Source organism: Lagopus leucura, unplaced genomic scaffold, assembly GCF_019238085.1.
Source record: "Lagopus leucura isolate 7727_CA_CO unplaced genomic scaffold, USGS_WTPT01 Super-Scaffold_100034, whole genome shotgun sequence".
In the NCBI taxonomy this organism is placed as follows: domain Eukaryota; kingdom Metazoa; phylum Chordata; class Aves; order Galliformes; family Phasianidae; genus Lagopus; species Lagopus leucura.
Genome location: NW_024962283.1, coordinates 3045218 through 3067240, shown reverse-complemented (window position 1 = coordinate 3067240; position 22023 = coordinate 3045218). Strand labels below are relative to the sequence as shown.

General features: G+C 46.4%; 1 protein-coding gene and 3 non-coding genes across 4 annotated transcripts; all 4 read right to left on the bottom strand.

Annotated features, from left to right (window-relative positions):
• Nucleotides 1-16877: 16877 nt before the first annotated feature.
• On the bottom strand, nt 16878-22023 carry HSPA8 (heat shock protein family A (Hsp70) member 8). The gene is made up of 9 exons (XM_042882551.1): nt 21921-22023; nt 20991-21200; nt 20321-20526; nt 20074-20226; nt 19407-19962; nt 18898-19100; nt 18389-18587; nt 17824-18056; nt 16878-17363 (listed from the first exon to the last, which is right to left on the bottom strand). Exons 2-9 carry the CDS (start codon nt 21193-21195, stop codon nt 17178-17180), a joined length of 1941 nt encoding a protein of 646 aa, XP_042738485.1. The 5' UTR covers nt 21196-21200; nt 21921-22023; the 3' UTR covers nt 16878-17177.
• LOC122186185 lies at nt 17640-17736 on the bottom strand. The gene has a single exon (XR_006181083.1). It is a non-coding gene; the product is annotated as a small nucleolar RNA SNORD14 (small nucleolar RNA).
• LOC122186186 lies at nt 18669-18765 on the bottom strand. The gene has a single exon (XR_006181084.1). It is a non-coding gene; the product is annotated as a small nucleolar RNA SNORD14 (small nucleolar RNA).
• On the bottom strand, nt 19171-19261 carry LOC122186184. The gene has a single exon (XR_006181082.1). It is a non-coding gene; the product is annotated as a small nucleolar RNA SNORD14 (small nucleolar RNA).

The following is a 22023-nucleotide window of genomic DNA, read 5'->3' as shown; positions in this document are numbered from 1 at the left end:
GCCACACAGAGCCCACCTTCATCCCAGCCTGCTCTCCTCTGCAGATCTCCAACATCGTGGTGATTTCAGGGTTGCAGCTCTAGGAAAGCAGCACAGGGCTGCTGGTGCAAGGTGACAGTGATGAGAAGCAGCTGAGGCTTCTGTCACCCCCAGTAACTCCCAGAATTGCAGGGACAAGAAGAGAAATGACACCACTCATGGGAAGAAATTGTTTTAGACATTAAATTACAGGTCGTGACTCCCATACGCAGCTCCCAAACCCAAATATTTATGCACGGGCTCAGGGATTCTGTTCCCAAATCCAGAATTTTGCCTTTACTCTGAAAATCTGCCTCATCTGATGGACCTGAATATTTTCTGAATGTAGAGAGCGTCCGTAAAGAGAAGGAAAACATTAATATTGACAGAAGAGATCCGAACACTTTGCCCAAAATTGTAACCCTTACTAAGAGCTGGAATCTGTGCAATCTGTTTAATTATCTCAAACTCGTATGCAACTTCAGCTGCGTATCTGTACTGCTCCAAAATGCAGCAAGACCATTCTTTTCTTTCTTCTTTTTGTTTCTTTCCCCCCCCCCCTTTCTCTTTTCCTTTTATGGGCCAGAAATTGGGAGAGAGGCTTGGACGTTTCCCTGGGACCTGCTCTCAATTAGTGTTCTCTTCATTTGGTTACACAGCAATTCTCCCTCATCGTGTGGCCAACCCACGGGCATCACTTGCTCCCTCGAGACCGAGGTGATTATTTCATCCAGCACCATCTGCACTTTGGGATCTCAGCTAATCCTGTGCTCTCTAAACAATCCATTCTCAACGCTGTTGCTGCTGCTTCGCTGTTGCCTTCAGCACATTCATGCTCATTCGTTCTCTTTCATTCCAGCTGTGTGACAATCATGGGCACAACTCCATGTTTTGATTCACTTTTTTGCACAGAGCCCTCCTTGTTTCTCTCATTTCATGGTGTACAAACTGTGCACTTTCTTGTTTTCACCCTCATCCTTCTTTTCCCTTTCTCCTCCATTCAACCTTTATTTTGCTCCCTTTGTAACATGAAAGAAAAAGGTTCCCACTGTTCTTCGTGGTTTTTTTCCTATGATTATTTGCCATACTGTTTCTGTAGCTCCAAGTTCCTCACAAAAACCTCAAATGTTTTTTCTACTTAAAGCAATTGTTTAAGGACGTCATCCTGAGCCTGACGTCAGACCTGTGTAAGTCAGGAGTAACTGCAAGGAACAGCACATAAAGCGAAATGATGCAAATACTTGAACGCTTTTCAATTCCACTCTTTAATTCCCAACTGCAAAGCGTCTCATTCTGAAGCCTTACAAATAAGAAGCACAAAAATGGTGCACGGTGAGGTCAGAGGGAGCCTGGCACGCATCTCCTGAATCACACACACACCAGAGCCTCATCCAGGAGCTCCTGTGGCACTCATGGAACACATTCCATCCCAACAGCTGGTGGGATAAAAAGACCGGTTGTCTAACTCTTAAAACAATGTTTGATCCATCTTGATCTGCAGATGGCAAATACTTGCATGGAAACAGAGTGAACAAGCAGTTTTCTCTCTTTTCTACATCTCCAGCAAGCATCTCCACTCCTATGTCTTTATATCCTGCCTAGCTCCATGAAAATCTGCATCTGCACGCAGCACCAAGCTTTTGCAGACTTCATTTGCAAGATCCAGCTCTTCTAGGCAGCAGATCTTGCAGATCATTTCGATCAAGTCCCAGCATAATGGCTTTTTTTTCCTGCTGTTCTATTGGTTCATCAGGATAAACAAGATGCAGACAAGCCCCACATCCTACACACACCTCTCACACTGCGTGTGTAACCCACAAACTGTGTAACGGCCACAAACTGATGCTGCCTCAGCAGATCATTTCACTAAAAGAAAAGAAATCGTTTCACTTTGCAAGATAATTAAACCTTTTTCTTTCATGCTTGCTCCAACCAGATTGCAAAACTAGTTGGACCTGGTTTACAAAAAAGATAACCTTTTTGATGTTCAAAGGAAGAGATTGGTTCCATTACTTGCATTAGTCAGAGCTGTCTGTGCTGTGGCCTTCGGAATAAAGGAGAAATCTACTTTAGAGAGATCTGAGTAACACACTTTACTCACCACATTTTTGTATTATATTGCTTCTTGACTGTTTCAGCTTACTCTGTATCTGTGCACTTTATTTTAAGCACTCCAGAAGTGGATGACAGGTCTGGGGGAGAAAAGATAGAATCCAGCCAGCGTCCTGCAAATGCATCTTCAAATAATGCTTTAAAACCGAAAATTACATTTGAAATGGCATTTTCTGTGTTTCCAAGGGTGAAGTATTCCAATGGTGATGGATGGAATAGAACATTGCCTGACGTTAGAAATGCTTTCCATGTTTGTCCATCTTATTTTCAGCTGGAAACACTAAAATGCTCCTGATCACCCGGAATAAGTAGTGATGCAAATGGATGTCTTGTAATACATTACTAAGTGAATAGTTGCATCATTTTCCCACACTTCAAAAATGTGTTCCATTTATTTTGTTTAGCAACATTGGATTCAGTTCAGCTCTTCCTCATTCTGGTATTTTAATATGATTTCCCTCCAAAAGAAAAGAATTGCACATCCCCGTCTGTGTCTCCTCTCTCAGTTTAACACATTGATGTTTTAATAGCCAGGTTCAGTCAGATTAGTTGGACAATTAGCAGTTCTAACAAAGACTTTTCCAAAATGTCTCAAAACCAGGTGGTGGAATGGAGGTGAGTGACATTGCTAGCACTGCATGGGCTCCATTCCCTAACCCAGCACAGCCCTCAGTGCTGACCTCAGGGTCTCCTGAATGCTGGCAGTGTTGGAGCATCCCCCTCCATCAGCCCTCAAAGCATACAGGTACTCCTATAGGAGGAACAGCTGCTTTCTGACAAATGTCACCGGGTCCCAAGATCAGTTTTGCTTCTTGCACATATGCTGAAGAATCCCAAAGGGGGGTTAAAGACATTCCTGATAACACACAGCTTGGATGCCACGAGTTTTTCAAGGTTTTCCTATTTTGCAAAAGAACAAATCCTTAAATAACAGAGTTAGGCCCTTTTTTTTAGAAGAGAAACGTGATGGAAAACTGCACAAACAGAACTGTGCTACGACTGCTTACATCAGGATGCATTAATTTGATTTGTTGTCCATTTAACTTCCACCCATTTGGTGTTTTGAATAACGAGTTATGGGCTCTCCTATGTCTTAAACACACCAGCCACTCTCCAAAGCTAATGTTAGAAATTCTCAGCACAGATGCAAAGTATTCATTCTCCACCAAAATCTGCTTTTGTTTTCTGTTGGTTTGAGGGGGATTCATCAGCCTGCAGCCACCTTGGCCAACCAGTTACCATTTGTTATGATACATGGAAAATTAAACTTTGAAGTCCAACAGGTCAAGAGCCATAAGCTTGAATGGATGAAGACAGCAGCACGATTATGGGAAACAGCATCTCACACAAAACGTCCTCAGAGCTGAGGGGCATTTGGGCAGGTTGGAAGCACGCACGTCTTCCTAACGGGGTCCCAAATAAGAGCTGTGTGTGTGCACTGCTGTGTGTGCATCTCTGTGCATTTCTGTCCAACTGAGATCAGTGCTTGAGTTTCAAAATAAGTACAAAAAGGAGAATTTTCCAGTTTGTATCCTCTGGCAAATGCAATTTCCCTCCCAACACACATTAAATTCATTTAGCCTAGTGCATTTTTAATAGACATTATTCATCTATTACCTTAATGAGCTTGTGGTGAAAGCATATTGCCTCCCAATTTTAACAAAAGCAGTCTAATATTGCTACAGCTTTTTCCCCTTTTGCCTTCTAAGGCAGCAGCACGGAGAGGGGAAGAAAAAAAGCTATAGAAATGGATAAGGTTTTTATTCTGTGTCACAACACTACATTAAGAATAAAACCTTCCACTTAAACACTTAAATGAAAACATCGAGAAACTAATTTACCATTTGTAACCACATGATTTAAGTAGGAGCAGCTTTAATTTTCTTCCCATTTTCCTCATATTCAATGTGAGCCCACATTAGATTTCACTGGCTCAAATCACAACACTTAAAGCCACTTTCATTTTCTTTTTGATTAAATAATTGAAATTCCTGTCACTGCCTGCACTTTACTAGCACACAAATTTTATGTGTAAAGATAAATACTCTTTCTTTCTCCCTTCTCTGCTTGTAGGAGTTTTTTTTTGTGTTTTTTTTTTTCTTCCCAGTTTAATCTTAAAAGCAGGCAAGGTTTACTTTATTGATGGTTCCATAAAATGGATCAGTACTCCATTCACCTATTTCATGGAATTATACCGCTCCCATTAAGTGATTGTTTGGAGAAATTATGGAAAGCCATCTTCTCTAATTTAGCTGCCGTTGTTGTGAGGTTGTTGCCATCCAAGCCGAAAAGGACATGAGGCCGAGGTACCCGTGTGCACATCGCTGATGGCAGAAGCCTTGATTTTTATTGGAGTATTTGTTTCAATTAGGGTAACAAGTTTTATTCATGCCCCCTAATCAGTCAGTAAGGCTTGGAGGGACGTGCGGCGCTGCTGCGCCTGGCTCTGCTGTTGGGCAGACACTTCTTCCCTCTGCTTTTCACCTCCAGCAGTGGTGAAGAGCATCTAGGCCAGCCCTTGATGGGCATTCTGGCCCAGATTTGGGCCATGATAAATCCTGCTGCAGCTTTGGGTGTCGTGGTGTCACCGCTTTGCAGTGTCAGCTCAGGGTTTGGCTCCGAACGCAGCTTAGTGCAGGAGATTCAGTGCACGGTAACAGGTCATTGCTTGGAGGTCAGCAAAGTGATCTTGGAGAGGTTGGAGCCCCTGTTAATTCTCAGTGCCTCCACGTGCAGCCCCACAGTAAGCCTGGGGAAGCAGTGCAGACAGAAAGCAGTTGGAGCTGTGCTGGGCCTCACTGTCAGCCTGCAGCTGTCTGGCATTGGCTCTGCTCACCCACAGCCATTGCAGGGCCATGAGGGATGCTGCTCTGGAGTGAGGACCTGCTGCTGTGATGGCAGACAGGAAACACAGGCACACATCAGTAAGGAACCAGCCTTCCAGGAACAACCTGCTTCTATAACCGATGCACATCGTGTTTCCCAGCAAGAAACTGCCATTCCATTGCTATGAATTCTCTCCTTGTCTGACACTTTTTTCTATCCTGGGTGGTGCTTACAAAGTATAGAGACCTTTACAGCATCACACAGGAGAAACAGCAAGCAGGAGGCATGTGGAGCAGGAAGATTTCTCCCTTTTCTACAGCAGTAAAAATAAGGGCACAGTGCATTGCCTGTTGCTTTGCACCGATATGAAATAACACAGGGCATAGACAGGTATGGCCTGAAATGCAAACAGGCCCTGTGGATGTGTCTGCTGTTACCCAGCACAACACAGGCTTTCAGAGCCACAAACACCAAGAACAAGTGTGTTGTTCTGCTGATATTACACACGGAAAAGTCAAATGAAGTCAAGCCAGTTCGTAGAACTGTTCAGTGCTGGGAGCCAAATTATGCTCCAGCCTTGCAGACAACACTGCATGAAGACAGGTTGGCAGCCAGCTACAGAGCTCATCTCACCACCTCCCTGCCCCTGACAGCTCTGACTGCCACCTGACTTCTTCTGGTTCCCTCTCCCACAGCAAACATGATTTACGGGTGCTCCATAACTTGGCAGCAATGCCAGCCCAATAAGAAGTTTTGCACTAAATGCACCCCTGTTTTCTTAGAAGGAAAAGCCAGGATATTTTTACAACTCCTATGGAAGAGTAATATCTTACTTCTGACCTCACACCCCCCTTAAGAGCCAGTGGCTATTGAGAAAAGATTCAGGAGCTTCCAAGAGCACTCAGGTTTTCAAACTGTACCAGCTGAGCTCATGAACCTGCTGCCTTTCATTACCAACCCTTCCATGCTTGCCACAAATGAAAAAGGAAAATTTTGTTTTTATCTCGATGTCAATCCCTTTCCAAACAACTGGAAGCCTTCCTGATATTCTTGAATATGCATTTTCAAATAAATGTTTAAATATATACATATATATTAAAAATACATATATTTTTTCAAGGGAAATCTGTCACCTGCATTTGCAAGTAAGTTAGGTCCAAAAGTTAGAGGCCTTTCTGTGAACAAGGTCAGCCCCAGCTTTTAATTCTGAAAAGAGGACCGAGAAACAGAAGAAAAACATCTTTGTTATCACCCCTCCTTTTCCCTGCAACTATTCACCCTGGAGGACATTGTTACCATATAATAACTGGCCATGTCAGAATCAATTAGGCAACTCATAATAAAGCAGATGCTGCTATTGTGAAGATGATGCGGTGAAAGTATGGGGATAGGAAGATCCTCAGTGCAGCCCAGGCTAAGCAGATATGATGCTAATTGAATTCTTGTTGGCAATTTTTCACCCCTAAGTGAACAAGAAAGAGAAGAATCTTCGAGTCTCATCTGTTCAGCTTGTGAACAGAAAAATGTTTTCAAGCCAGTAAATGAGCAACCTAATCCACAGAGAAGCTAGCAGGAGGGGCTTCTTTCAAAACAGTACCACCCCAAAACCCTGCTATGTTGAATGTGAGCCGTGACCCTTTACCAACCAGCAGCAGTAGTCAGGGAGCTGGTTATTTTGTTTAAGCAGAAGGAAACTCAGTAACGCTGTGTTTTTTGCTTGGTTAGAGGCTGCAGATCCCACACGAGGGAGCTTTTCACTCTCCCGCCAGCCTGCTGCTCATGCCAGGGCTCTTAAGGCCTTTAGGAGGTTCCAACAGCACCAAGATTTCAAACACAAACAGCAGAAGGACTTAATTGGACCCTGAACACCCAAATTAAAAACCACTGCTTTTTATGCCTGCGTTCTGCTAAACCCACGGCCAGAAACTTGCCAAGTTTCTCTCTTTTTCCTTCAAAACTCCTCAGGGAAGAGGAAAACCCAACTCAGAGCCCCACTGCAGAGATCCTGGAGCCCAGGAGAGGGATGGAGAGCTGCCCAGAGCTTCAGGTGCCAGCTGGCAAGTGGAGCGTTACCAAGCCAGAGGTGAGGGCTCCTCGGTTTTAGTGTGGACTGAAGCCTGTATCGTATGGTTAAATCTGTTGGGTGTTATTATTATTTTTTTTTTTGGCTAACATCCTTGCCTTTTAATGCTCCTGACACAAAAGGAGTGATTTCTCCACCTCACAGTCATCAATGAGCAATTAAGTCTCTTCTAGTAACTCTATGCTGAGGAGGCCTTTTAAATTAAAATATTTTCTGTATGATTTTGTTAGCTGCTAAATGAAGATAGGGAAAAACAGGCTAATTACAGCTACCCTAATTAAGCTCCTACAATAACCCATAATTACACCATATTTATCACCTTTGTGTTGGACTCCTTAACCTGTTGTGGTTTGTAAGCATCATGTCTGCATCGGGGGCTGCAAGCTAATATCTCTCTGGCCCGGCCAGATTTTTCATTGAAAGTGTGGAAACAAACTCTCTGTTTGTGAAACTGCAATTAGGGTAATTTATGAGGCTACCTTATTAACAGCAAAGCCAGGTTAGAGAGTTGGGCTGGGTGTTAGCACACAAAGTGACTCTAAGTGTACTTTAATAAAGAGAAAGTGCAGCATTAACTTCTGAGCAACGCCAACAAAAGGGGTTTGAGGAGGCAGAGCAGAATCATACCCAGGCCTGAGGTTGATGCATTCCTGAAGCAGCCACAGGCAGAGCTCCTCCTGCCTCAGTTTCCCCACCTACCTGGCCTGCTCCAAGGCTGAGGAATTTCCCACAGCACCCCTTCCTCACCCCAGCCCCTGCTGCCTGTGATGAGCCCACATCAACCAACGCAGCCCACCTGGAGGAAAGGAAAAGCTCAGCTTACAGCTGCTCCAGGTCCTCCCTTGCATCCCTTCATCCTTGGGCTGGGCATAAACATGCTGGGTCAAGGAAGGGAGCACCCAAGAGAGCCATAAAGCCATCAGCATCCTCCAAAGGAACTGCAGTGGGGTGAGCTGGACACGGGCACAGCATCTCATCTCACAGCAGGGTTGGTGTCACTTTTCCAACTTTTCCCCTTCTGCTTACAGCCTGCCCTGCCTCAAAGCTCTGTCACCACTGCGGTGGCGTTTGCCCTGCTGCTGACAACGCGATCTTTCAGCTCCTTTTCTTTGACAAGAGAACAGCGAACAGAGAAGCAGCCCTCCTCAAGCAAACACCAGCCCAGAAGAGATGCGGTGTGCGGGGCACAGCCGGGCCGGGCTCCATCTGGCGGCCCCGCAGCGAAAGGTGCAGGGCTGTAGAGCTGGGGCTGCGCTGAGCTCCGGAGTGACTCCGCTTCTCGGGTTGCCCCAAGTGCTGCCCCCAGACAGAGCTGCCTTCTCCTGGGTAAGGCTCCTTTGCTGCCTCAAACTTCCCGGCGAGGTGGGCTGCTATTTCTGCATCCCTTACCCTGACATTTCTCTTTTCCCCCACCGTTTTCTCTTCCTCCTGGGTCATTTCTGTGCTCTTTCAGCCTTATTTATGTTACTAAGCTGTGGAGACTTCAGTAGAAGCCAATCAATGCCACAGTGTTTATGAGTGGTGAAGTTCATCATAAGGAAATGAAACAGCCCCCCATAAGGAAGGGTGTGATCTCTGCACTAAACAACACTGCCTTCGTGGAGATACTCAGGGGAAGAAAAGGAGAAACGTGTTAAATCTTGTCATTTTGCTGTTCTGAAATAAAGGGCAGCCAGCACTGCCCACGAGGCCATTCAGAGCTGATTTATTGCTTGAGACCACCGAGACAAAATCAAGCCATTCCAACCTTTTAAAAGCTTTCTTGCAACAAACTAAAAATATCCATCGCTGACAGATGCAGGCTGTCAATAAGGAACTTAAGAACTCAGTATGAAGAGTGGAAAGAGTGCAAAGTCTTGATAAACATCTCAAATTGGGTCTTACTCAGTGGGAAACGAGTAGTTTGTAGTGGTAATTGTAAAGGGCATTTTACATTGAATCAATTAAATGAAAATCTTTGAAACCCCTTTTAAAAAGAGACCTTTTAAAGTTAACAGGTGATTTTAATTGGAACCATGGGACTCGCATCATGGGAGGTGGGTTGGGTCTTTTTGTTGAGATTCCTTTTTTTTGGATGCATTCAATACAGGAGAAAATCGATCCACTTCCATCAGCATTCGAACTCCTAGAGTCTTGCAAGTTGAACTGTGAAACTAAGCAGGAATTACAGTTTGCTCCTGCTTTGCCAGGGTTTTTCTAGCTATTAAATACACTTCCATCATCACTCCTTAATTGTGAAATATGCAGGAGAGTTTCTCAAGGCTGCATAGCCTTTGGGTAATTATTTTCAGTCAGAATCATTGCCGTTAACTGCTATAGAAGTAGCAAACATTCTTAGAGATAACCCACCTTGAGAGAAGATGTCACACATCCCCGCAGACGATCAAAAGCAGCGACTGCAGCATTTTGCTGATAGACTCCTTTTGGTTCTGCTTCACAACCACAAAGCCTGCCCTGCAGAACTGCTGGCAGCAGCCTCTGAGCCCATAGGAGCAGCAATCTGGGCAAAACCTCCCGAGCAGCAGCACCTCCTGCAATGGCATCTTAAGAGATGGTGAATTCCTCCAGTTCTCTTTGCTCTGCAGTTCACAAGCTTGCGCTCTACCTGCCCTGCAAAACTCTGGGTGCCCCAGAGTGAGGAATTGATCCTTTGGTGGAGTGAGGCAGGCAATCACATCAACCTGTGGGTCCTTCTCACACGTTGTCTGGGAGCTTCAGCCTCAGATTGCCCCTCCCAAAAGTCCAAGGAAATGGCCCATACACCTGATGGGATCAGGGTGAAGCTTTTAGGTGGGGGGGCACTGTGAAAGTGGTTGCATGAAAACTCACATTTAACAAAACCAACCCAGACTCTGTTGGCACTCCCTTTTGCTAGATCTGAGCAGCTACTGCCCGTGAATTTGAGCACATCTGTTGGGGAACCAGCATCACAGGGGCAGAAAGCTGCTCCTGCAGCTGCGGGGCACCAGGCACTGAAAGCTCTGCTCCACTTACAGCTCTGCAGGCCCAGGGACACCAGAAAGGAAGGTGTTGCTCCTTTAGGGAGAGGTGTGAGTCAGAGGAGAGCTGAGACATTAGAATCATAGAATCATAGAATCACCAAGGTTGGAAAAGACCTAAAAGCTCATCCAGTCCAACCGTTCACCTATTCCCAATAGCTCCCACTAAACCATGTCCCTCAACACAACATCCAGCCTTTCCTTGAACACCCCCAGGGTCGGTGATTCCACCACCTCCCTGGGCATCCATTCCAGTGCCTGACCACCCTTTCTGAAAAGCAGTACTTCCTCATGTCCAGCCTGAATCTCCCCTGCCGTAGCTTGAAACCATTCCCTCTGCTCCTATCACTAATGACACAAGAGAAGAGGCCGACCCCCAGCTCACTACAGCCTCCCTTCAGGAAGTTATAGAGAGCAATGAGGTCTCCCCTGAGCCTCCTCTTCTCCAGGCTGAACATTCCCAGCTCCTTCAGCCTCTCCTCATATGGCACAGAGAACACATGGATGGGCAGAGCAAATGCAGCTTGGGATGATTTATTGGGCTCTTGGGAAGGAAAATGGTGTCTCCTAAAGCAACCCTGGAGCTACCTGCCAGTGTTACCTCTAACAAGAAGAGAGCAGTCCCTAAATGAAGCCTTCTGACTGTGGCAATCAGCCTGGCTGATGGGGCGCCCCAAACTCCTCCCTCCCTCAGCTTGGGATGAAGAAGAGGCAAACAGGGCTGAAGAAATCAGGCATCACCATGACTTCAATTTTCAGAAATACTCAGATCACAGCAAACACGAACCACCTGCCCATACCAAAACAACACCTCCTGCCTGTTTGTCCCCAAATAAACTCGTATGGCGGCAAATGGGGAAACCGAGGCAGGGCCAGCAAACAGCTTCATGGTGGGGAGAAGCCAACCAGCCTCCCCCAGCATCTCACATCCCTACTTCCTCTGTGGAATTGCTGTGCTGCTGCCTGGTGCTGTGTGATTACTGTGCTGGGTGTGAAGTTACAGAGTAGGGACCCAATCGCCAGCTCGGCCGCGGTGCTGCTCCAGTCCTATCTGCAGGGGTGAGCGTTCTGCATTTTCCTTCATGCCTGCAACAATCTCAACAAATAGGCTTTTAAATTAAGCAGTGATTTGGAATATAAGTGAGTGCATTTAAGCTGCTAAGAGACGGAAAGATCCTAATGGCTGAAATATTTGTCATATCACAAATAAACTGGCTGTATCGGGAGCTACTAATATAACTAATTTTTACCAAATCCTTCACTGCTCTGTGATAGAAAATGAGGTCAGCATAGGTTGAGGCAACACAAAATGAGCAGCTGCCAGAAGGCAGCGCAGAATACTGATAAAGGACTCTGCAGGAACTGTATCTCCTGCCTGCAGAAAAAAGGAATCGGTTTGTTCAAATTAAGGTATAGCTTTTCCAGAGGTTTTAATGACAAGGTGCCAACGAACACAGGCTCTCAATGGATCTGGAATACAAATGCATACCAAGACATTGCCTCCATGCTTCCCTGTCCCCATAGAGCAGCTTTCCCTCAGCTTTTCCATGCTTTAACCATAAGGGTATTTGGGTGTGAGAGCACAGGGTGCGCCCAGAGCAGTGGTGGCATCTCTGGGAGTTTTACAGCTCTTGTGGTTCCTGCAGAGCTTTTGGAGCAACCAAACCTCCTCCAGAACTGCCTGTTCTTATGGTGCCCTGCAGCCCTACAGCAGTAACACAGCAACCTGAGCCACTTCCAATTCCCTTCAGCACAGACAACTGAGGATATCGCTGCCAGGAATGGACTGTGTTTGCCCCATCATGATGTTAAGGTTGCCTCAAGTGCTTGGGACCAAGTAGGATGCAGCCACATTTCAGGTACGTGAGGAAAACAACATCATTGCACTCACTCTCATTAAAAGAATCAGGAGTGCTTTGGAAGGAGAACATTCTCCTTCTGTTACAAACAGGAACTTTGAATAACAGGAGGATTTTGGTTCCCAGAATCTGCACAAACCTCAAATGAGTGTGCAAAAAAGAAAAAACAGGTAAGTCCATTCAAGCAAAGGGGGAAACTGAGGCACAATTCATCCCCTATTAAGTAGGAGACTGAGGCCCTGTCCGAACAGCACGACTCTACCACGACACAGCCAGCTCAGAGAGGGGCCTGGGCTGCCCGGCTGTGATTTGGGGTGATGCTCCAGGCTTGCTCACTGCAGCCCCACACTCAGCCCCATCTGCCTGGACCGTGCAGCAGCCACTGAGTGCAGCTCTCCTGGGATCGATGGCCGAGAGCCTCGGCAGGGCGATGGGGACCACTTGGGAGCATCAGACAATTTAAGAGAAATAAGATCAACATGGATTAACAATAAAACTTAAAGCACGCGGCACTTGCTAAATGGAACGGCAGAAGGGTTCATATTTGATAACCATTAAATGGTTTAATGAAATAATTATAACTCAAACTCCTGAGCCCAGCCACAATCGATACCTATGAGCTCTAAGCAACAGCATGACCCAAGTTCTGCCATTTTCACAGTGCTCCCCAGCAGGCAGAGCGTGCGACTATAAATGCGATTGACGGTAAAGTTGCATTAAAACACCCCCATCAAGGGCAGTAATAGATTAAAGGCTACAGAGGCACTGCAGTTGGCTGGTCAATACGCTTTATTTTCTGCATCACCCCCAATTTTGCCACCCTCCTGCATACTATTAGTGTGAGTCGATTTGCTGTCAATGGCCAGCCTTGGCAAGAGATACATTAATGCAGGCTCACAAAAGAAGTGCGCATGGCATTATCACTTCACTCGCTTTCAAATTACAGCCTAATGCTGTCTCCAGGCAGCTTGTGACACGTTAACACTATGTGCGATTTGTTGGGACCGGGCTAAATATTTCATGTCTGAAGATTTCATCTGAGATTTGATGACAGAAATAAACTACTGCCCGGTGGGAAATCATTCCGAATAATAGAATTAGGTGCTGTTGGAAAGTCAACAGGAAAGGGATGGTGATGGTGAGGTGGGATGGTGGAGGAAGAGCAGAGAAAGTGCATGGGGAGGAGCAAAGCTGCCAGCAGGGCTGCCGAGTACCCATTTCTTTCTAATTAAAGGCAGTGTTATTAATATATCCAGCGAAGGGGCAGAGATTACCCATCAGATTTGCCTGTACCTTGATTCAGATCTCAGGCTGGGTGCTGTGCAGTTGCTTTCAAGAGTTAAAATCCCCACACATAGAAGATTTTTCAGTGGAAAAACAGTAGTGCCCTCCTTGCTTGTTCTACAAAGCAGCCACAGCCCTGCATCTCAGAAAACAAACCCCTACACAAACACCTAAGCACTTTGACAAGGAGCAGAGATTTAATTTGCCCCAAGGAATGAATGCAGAAGGCCCTCAGCAGCGTCCAAGCAGCTTTCAGAGCACAGCAGCCCAAATCTGGAGTAAACTCCTGCCCTGTGCAGGGGATTCCTTCTCCTCAGCAGAATCACATTCAGCCCCCACTGCTGCAGTACCAAGCAAAAAACTTCCCTCAGTCCATTTACTGTAATGTTTGTTATGCTTTCTAAGGCCTCCAACACTGGTTAGTGCTAAGAGTCAGTTTAGTTGCGTTTTACTGCACTGGCAAGTCTCTTTCTAAAGCATTTGAGAACCCTGCATACCTGTAGGAGAGCTCTTTCCTCAGCATTTCAGTTCCAGGCAGACAGACTTAGCACTGCTCCAGCAGCACTGCGGTGCTAAAGGCACAACAAATGGCCATTCCTTTACAGCATTAAAGCAAAGTGTGCTGAAAGGTGCTCTGGTGATTGCAGAGAGCACTCAGAGCCCCAAGTTTGATACAGACCATCATGGGTGTAATGCAACCTCACAGCATTAGGAGACAACAGTTCCTTCAGACTTTCCAGGGAGATGAGACCCAGCATTTCCTGAGCCCCCCCTGAGCAAAGCAGGAATTAATTTTGCCTTTTCCAATGAGGCAGCAATCACAGGAGGTGGCTTACGTGGCACAGACCTTAAGGCAGGGGAATAACTGCTCTGATCTTACCAGGAGAAATCACTGTGTTGTAGAGCACAGGAGCTGAGGGGCACACATCCAGCTGTTGCCATAGGAGCTCTGCTGCCAGACTTTCTAGATAGGCAAGCTGGAATGTGAGCATGGGATCTGCCTTCCACAGAGCCCTGCAGTGACCAACAGATGCTCCGGCTGCCTCTGCTCTCACCTACAGCAACAGATTTTCCTCACTGATACAGCAAATAAAGGTGTCACTTCTGAAGAAGCACAAATTCTCACAAAATGCAGAAATTAAAGCTGCCTAGCTCACTGCTTTCCTTCCCTCAGCTCCCACACCTGAGGCAGCAGCCCTGCAGGAGCTGCACCTGGGAGGGCTTCAAACCCATCCCTCAGTATTCACCTAAGAAACCCTGTACAGAAAAGGGAAAAAACAGCCTTTATTGCCCTGTGTGGCGTTTCCTTCGTTTATCCATACGTTAACCTAAAAACAGTTCCCCTATCTTGCAGACAAAAAAAATCTTTGGGCAGCTTTGTTTTTAAGCTTGTTATTGTGAGTGCAAAAAGTTCTTAGGTTGGCCTCTCTTTGTGTTAATGCAGTCTGCCCATACTTTGGTCCAAGTGTTGGTGTGACCCCAAGTTTCACCCACAGCCCTTTTTCTCTCCCTGCCTCGTGTCTCCTGTGTGCATCTACCTGTGGTTACGTGTCATTGGTGTGAGTGTTCCCCAAGCAGACAACATTGCTCGTTGTAAATCCCTGCTCTGATCGTAAAGCAGTGCTGGTTTTACTCATCCACCATTTGCAAAGATAAAACTTTCCCCAGGCCGATTTCATTTAGCCTCTGTTACAGAAATGAAAGCATTGCACGCTTTTAATAGGACATGAATGCCTTAAAAAGATGCTGCTGAGACCTCTTAAATAAAAACACTTCTGGGGGGATTTGGTTTGAAATCCTGGAAAATGAGTGATTGTCAGAGATTACACAGGCAGAGAGTGGCCCCTGGTGGCAGGAGCTCAGCAGGACACTGGGGGTCGGCAGGCTGCAGTCTCCCCCACAGCTGATTCGTGTTGGGACCCCTAACAGGGCTATCAGCCTCCTTCACAGCCTTTTCCTATCAGAAACCCTAATTCGAATCTAATGTGTGTGTAAGTGCAGGATTTAAACACCTGCTGAGATGCCCTGTGAAGACTTGCACCCTTTAGAAATGCCTTCTGCTGCTCTTCTCATAGTTTCAGCAGCTCTGAAAATCCACCTGGCCATAGAGCACGCCCTACAGAGGCAGAGTGGGAATGTGAAGCTGTCAGCCCTTCGTTTTCCCCCCTTTGGTTAAGCACTGCTGTAGGAGCTCAGCCTTTTCCCCGTACTGAGAAAGAAGTTGACCAGGGAAGAAAGGAAAATGCTGTCACTCAAGAACCAGGTTAAAAAACGATCAGTTCTAATGGGTGCAGCCCCAAACTCTGCAGTTCTAATAGAAGGGTGCATAGCAGTCTGTAACTAAGTACCATATTTTCCTATCACAGCGCCTGTGCATCACCCTTCCCCACTGATGTGACTCGTAGGCAGCACAAAGCCACCTCCCAGCTCAGCAATGACTTCTCTGGATGATAAACAATCCCTGATAATTCACCTTTCCCCAGGGAGCACAGGGCACAGAACCCTAGAGCTGGTAAATGCTTACTTTTCCCTCCATATTTAAAAACATGTTTGCTACTGTGGGTTTACCATAGCTAGCTCTAAGAGCAGTTCATTCTGAAGCTCATGCAGTTTCAGAAGTTATCTGCAATCACTAAGCAAATCCTAACACAAAGTCAAGCAATCACTGAATGACTGGGTTGGAAGGGACCTTAAAGCCCACCCAGTTTCAAACCTCATGCCACGGGCTGGGTGCCCCACACCTCAACACCTCCAGGATGGGGCACTGCAGCTCTCTGGGCAGCACTGCCAGGGCCTCGCCACCTTCTGAGTAAGAATTTCCACCTAACATCTAACCTAAACCTCACCTCTTCTAGTTTAAACACTTCACCCTTGTTCTATCGCTATCGGATGAGTAAAGCCAGCCTATTTCCTGCTTTCCCTCGAGCACTGGAAGGCTGTCACAAGCCTCAGAGCCTCCCCTAAGCCTAACAAGCACAGCTCCCTCATTTCCCCTTCATGTCGGGGCTCCACACCTCTGCTTCTCTTTGTGGCCCTTCTCTACATCTGCTCCGTGCCTGTCTCACGCTGGGGGACCAAGGCTGGAGGTAACCCAAGGCCAGGTTAGATCAGGCTTTGTGCAATTTGACCTTCTGGTTGGCAGTCCCACCCAGCCTGACTCAGGCTCCCTGTCCCAGCAAACACCACCTCCATGGGGACCCCGTGTCACTGCCTTGTATCTTGCAATGATAAAACCACACCTCCCTCAAATCCAGACTAATTTCTTGTTCAAAACCACCCCCTCTCCTCCATTCACAACAGACCCTGCCAAAGTCTGCTCCTTTCTCATAGTCCCCCTTCAGATACTGAAAAGTTGCCATCAGGCATTAATGATTAACTGCATGAAGATATTCAAGCTTTGCTTTAAAAACAATACTGAGGGATCCTAGAGCCTTTGAAGCTGGAAGTTTAGCTTATGCTTACTTGTAAAGATGCTCTCACATGCCTAATCACCAACTTAGCACCTTTGCTAATTACTAACTTGTAATTTACAGTTTACTGCACAACCTTCAGAAAGCTGGCTGCTTACATTTGGCCTTTGCTGTTGGAGCCAGAGAAGGCTTTCACTCAGTTATCATAAAGTGACCCAAAGAACAGAATTCTATGCAGTGTTTTGACACCTCCGTCCTTACATACAAAGAATCCAACAGAGAAACATTGTGATGCCCATTAAATAGTTTTTATTCTTTAAGACATGAATTGCATTTCCACTTGTTTACAGTACTGTAAAGTGCAATGGTATTCACCTCCCCTCCTGTGCACATGTTCAAGTATCTAAAATGCCCAGAAAATTAATTTTATTTTTATTTATTTATTTTTTTCTTTACAGCAGCTCAGTTATGGAGTTTTAATCTGGCAATATACCCAGATGTGCCTACAGGTTTGGGTCCTTCAATCTAACCCCCAGGCAGGGGTCCTCCAACACTAACTGCTAGTGGAATGCATTTCCCAGCATCTTTAATCCACCTCCTCGATGGTTGGTCCAGAAGAAGCTCCACCAGAGGGAGGAGCTCCACCACCAGGGAAGCCCCCAGGCATTCCTCCAGGCATCCCACCTGCGCTCTGGTACAGCTTGGTGATGATGGGGTTGCACACCTTCTCCAGCTCTTTCTGCTGGTGCTCGAACTCTTCCTTCTCGGCAGTCTGAAAGAGACAGAGAGTTCAGCATCTGCTGTTGCCACAAGTGGACAGATACAGCCTGAACACTGCAAGCTAAACAAAGCCATCTAGTGCCAGTCAGCCTCAGGAACAAGGCTGCCCAACACAACCAGAGTTAGACCTGAACTAGACTTGCATGAAAACAAAAATCCTTCTACTTTGCCCAATAAAGCCAGCCTACCCATGAAGCAGTACAGAAGATGAGATTTTTCTGCTCACTAGTCTCAATTAGGAGAGGAGAAAGCTCTGTGCTCACTGTGGTCGCTCAGACATCCAAGGAAGGTACTTGGACCAACACAAGTCTTTCGACTTCTGGTGGAAACTACGAATGGCTTAGGAATCACTTTCATCACTGCAACCAGTAACAATCCCTCCTAACAAGCTGGCTTTCAACTTGGAAGAAGTGCTGGAAACCAACACTGACCAAACACAGAGTGCACCATACCTGATTCTTGTCCAGCCAGTTGATGATTTCATTGCATTTGTCCAGGATTTTCTGTTTGTCCTCATCAGAAATCTTGCCCTGGAGCTTCTCATCTTCAACAGTAGCTTTCATGTTGAATGCATAGGACTCCAGGGAGTTCTTAGAAGACACTTTGTCACGCTGCTTCTCATCTTCTGCCTTGTATTTCTCTGCTTCCTGAACCATCCGCTCAATGTCTTCCTTGCTCAGCCGGCCTGCAGAACACAGAACATTTCATGTTACAACTTCCTAGTCAACCATTTTTAGTGGAGCATTACTAACCTGCTATATATGTACAGAATTCCTCATTTATCTAGACTAACTTAGATACGAATGCAAGACTCATGATTTTCAAGTGCTTTTATCTCAAATGACTTCACAGGCTTTGATAAGCTGAAGGATTACTTCACTAAAAGCCAAGGCTCACATCCATATACCAGAGGACATATATCATTACCTAGTCTCAGTACAAAACCAAATTGGACACTTCAGTTTCCTTAAGCGACCTTGCCCAGAGTTCCACCCTCAGAACCACATGATTATTTACCTTTGTCGTTTGTTATCGTGATCTTGTTCTCCTTGCCAGTGCTCTTATCCACAGCAGACACATTCAGGATGCCATTGGCATCAATATCAAAGGTTACTTCAATCTGAGGTACACCTCTGGGAGCAGGGGGAATGCCAGTCAGCTCAAACTTGCCCAGCAAGTTGTTGTCCTTAGTCATAGCACGTTCTCCTTCATACACCTACAGTACAAGCAGGAACAAATGCATCAGCCTCGACTATGCACAGTTATCACAGACCACCATTAGACTGAAGCGCTTTGGTCGCTCAGACATCCAAGGAAGGTACTTGGACCAACACACGTCTTTCGACTTCTGGTGGAAACTACGAATGGCTTAGGAATCACTTTCATCACTGCAACCAGATACTCATTAGTGGTAACTAATTGCAAGACCTCTTGCGTAAAATTTACGTCAGGTATCAGCCATTGGCAGATTGTACAATGCATATTGTGAAATGCCCCGTCAGATCATCTGAGCACTGCACACCTACCTGAATCAGCACACCAGGCTGGTTATCAGAGTAAGTAGTGAACGTCTGAGTCTGCTTGGTGGGAATGGTGGTATTGCGCTTGATCAGGACCGTCATGACACCTCCAGCAGTCTCAATACCCAGAGACAGAGGAGTCACATCCAACAGTAGCAGATCCTGGACGTTTTCAGACTTGTCTCCAGACAGAATTGCAGCTTGAACAGCTGTGGAAGAAGAACAGAACATTAAGAACCTTGTACCAGAGGGACCATGTGCTACAGCTGGCCTCACAGCTCGCTCAGACATCCAAGGAAGGTTTTGGCCATCATCAGTAGACTTCTGGTGGAAACTACGAATGGCTTTGGAATCTGATTCATCATTGCAAGTCCAAGTTTCATTGCTTTCAAAAGCAGTACCAACCCAGGTGGGAGAAACCAGACCTGCACTGCTTTGAAACCAGTTCAGACAGCACCCTGCTCGCTGAGAAACCCACCCTAATACAGAGAACACATTGTGTCAGCTGTAATTACCTGCACCATAAGCCACGGCTTCATCAGGATTGATGCTCTTGTTCAACTCTTTGCCGTTGAAGAAGTCTTGAAGCAGTTTCTGAATCTTTGGGATGCGAGTAGAGCCCCCAACCAGCACGATGTCATGGATCTGTGACTTGTCCAGCTTGGCATCCCGCAGGGCCTTCTCCACAGGATCCAGGGTGCCACGGAACAGGTCAGCATTCAGCTCCTCGAAACGAGCTCTGGTGATGGATGTGTAGAAGTCAATACCCTCATAGAGAGAATCGATTTCAATACTGGCTTGTGTGCTTGATGACAGGGTACGCTTTGCACGTTCACACGCAGTACGAAGGCGACGAACTGCTCTCTTGTTCTCACTGATGTCTTTCTTGTGCTTGCGCTTGAATTCAGCAATGAAGTGGTTGACCATACGGTTGTCAAAATCTTCTCCACCCAAGTGAGTGTCACCTGCAGTGGATTTCACCTCAAAGATGCCATCTTCAATAGTCAGAATTGACACATCAAAGGTGCCACCTCCAAGGTCAAAAATAAGAACGTTCCTTTCAGCACCAACCTGGAAAATAAAAACCAACACACATTGATTTCCATAACACAATTCCATTGTTAAGATTAACCTGGCAGGTTTACTAGTTCCACATCAGGTAACTGTCACTCCATAACATACCTTCTTATCCAGACCATAGGCTATAGCAGCAGCTGTTGGCTCGTTGATAATTCGCAGTACATTGAGCCCTGCAATGGTTCCAGCATCTTTTGTGGCCTGGCGCTGGGAGTCATTAAAATAGGCCGGTACAGTGACTACAGCATTAGTTACAGTCTGCAAAAAAGCAAGGAAAAGGATTGAGCTGTGCATATCTGAAGTTAATGGCCTACAGCTATTTATTACACTTGGCTAAAGACCCAGATCATACCTTCCCAAGATATGCTTCTGCAATTTCCTTCATTTTGGTTAGGACCATGGAAGAAATTTCTTCTGGGTAGAAGCTCTTCGTCTCTCCTTTGTATTCCACCTGGACTTTCGGCCTGCCAGCATCATTAACCACAGTGAAAGGCCAGTGCTTCATATCAGACTGGACAACAGAATCATCAAATCTACGTCCAATCAACCGTTTTGCATCTGCAAAAATAGTTCATCGTGCAAGATTGTATTAATCCCAACATAAAAACATCTCTTCTAAAAATACTGTACAAAAGCCTCAAATGTTGTGTTTTATCTGATATTACCAAAACTGCCAAAGCCTCAGAACAGGCATTCTGAGATCTCATCTCCGGGAGATGCATGTGCTTTGTCAATATTTTCTCATAGCAAACACAGCAACTGATAAGCAGTAGCTGAGTAGCCAAGGCCACTGAACATAGTGCCAAAAACAGTGTGGTGAGAAAGCACACAGTACCCAAATATTCAGAATAACCTTGGCTAATTAGCTCAGTTTCAGAAGTGAGAATAAAATACAAAGCTTTTATTTCGAAAGAAAAGCACTAATCCAACTACAATTTAGAAAACACAGCCACAGCTAACACTGTCACAACCTTAATTCCCTGCACGTACTAATTATTACGTAAGCCCTGCAGCCTTCTTACCAAAGACTGTGTTGGTGGGATTCATTGCAACTTGGTTCTTGGCAGCATCGCCAATCAACCTCTCTGTATCTGTAAAAGCGACGTAGCTTGGTGTGGTCCTGTTACCCTGGTCATTGGCAATGATTTCCACCTTCCCATGTTGGAATACACCAACACAGGAATAGGTGGTTCCGAGATCGATACCAACAGCTGGTCCCTTCGACATCTTGTCTGGAGGAAAAAAAAAAAAATAAAAAATCGAAGCATGAATTCAGTTGCTCATTGCTTTTAGTGTAAGAAACTAAAACCATGGAGTCCCTCCGAAAAATAAAGGGATGTGTATCTCGCTGCTATGCTCCACTTCGCCGCTAGTCGCTCCCTAGCGCACAGGCCCAACGCAGGCAGCCCCAGGTTCTGCGCGGGCGCCATGCGGCTCAGCGCACGTGGCCATGGACTCCATTTCCCAGCATGCCCCGTGGCGGTCACGTGGTCGTAGCGGCCATCTTGGCCGCGGGGCAACGGACCCACCGCCTCTCGTGGGCTGAGCTTGGCAGCCGCGGGACCTGGCAGAGCCCCAGCCTCCTTCGAAACACCACAAAGTACAAGCACGGTCCCCTGCCCCACAGCTCTGCAGAATCGGTCTCCCTCTCTCCCCCCCCACGGTGCAGTTCTCTGATCCCCTGCCATTCCCCCAGGCAGAAAGCAGTGGAGCGGAGAGCAGCCGCCACTAAACGCAACGGACAAAAACGAGAAGCCAGATGAACGGAACTCTGAAGAACCGTTAACCCCAAGCAGACGCTGAAAGCAGCCACCAGTGCGGTAACAGCTCTCCCCTTTCAACTCCCCAAACCACTCTCAACTCCCCAAACCCCTCTCTCCTCCTTCCCCACCGTCTCTGTCCATGGGCTCCCTGAATTACCCTCCCCCCCCCCTCCCAGGAGGCCCCACTACCTGAGCGGCGCGGGCAGCGGCAGACGCGCACAAAGACTACTGCTGGTAGAGTGCTGCTGAATGAGAGCGGTCGGCTCCCGCCCCGGCGTCTTTATATATCCCT

What these genes read in the sequence shown, in the direction of transcription:
- HSPA8 (XM_042882551.1), bottom strand. Translation starts at nt 21,195, where the DNA reads ATGTCGAAGGGACCAGCTGTTGGTATCGATCTCGGAACCACCTATTCC. An exon ending in CCTATGGTCTGGATAAGAAG is followed by an intron (nt 19,963 to 20,073) that starts GTATGTTATGGA and finishes TTTATTTTCCAG; the next exon opens with GTTGGTGCTGAAAGGAACGT. An exon ending in ACTGGCTGGACAAGAATCAG is followed by an intron (nt 17,364 to 17,823) that starts GTATGGTGCACT and finishes TGTCTCTTTCAG; the next exon opens with ACTGCCGAGAAGGAAGAGTT.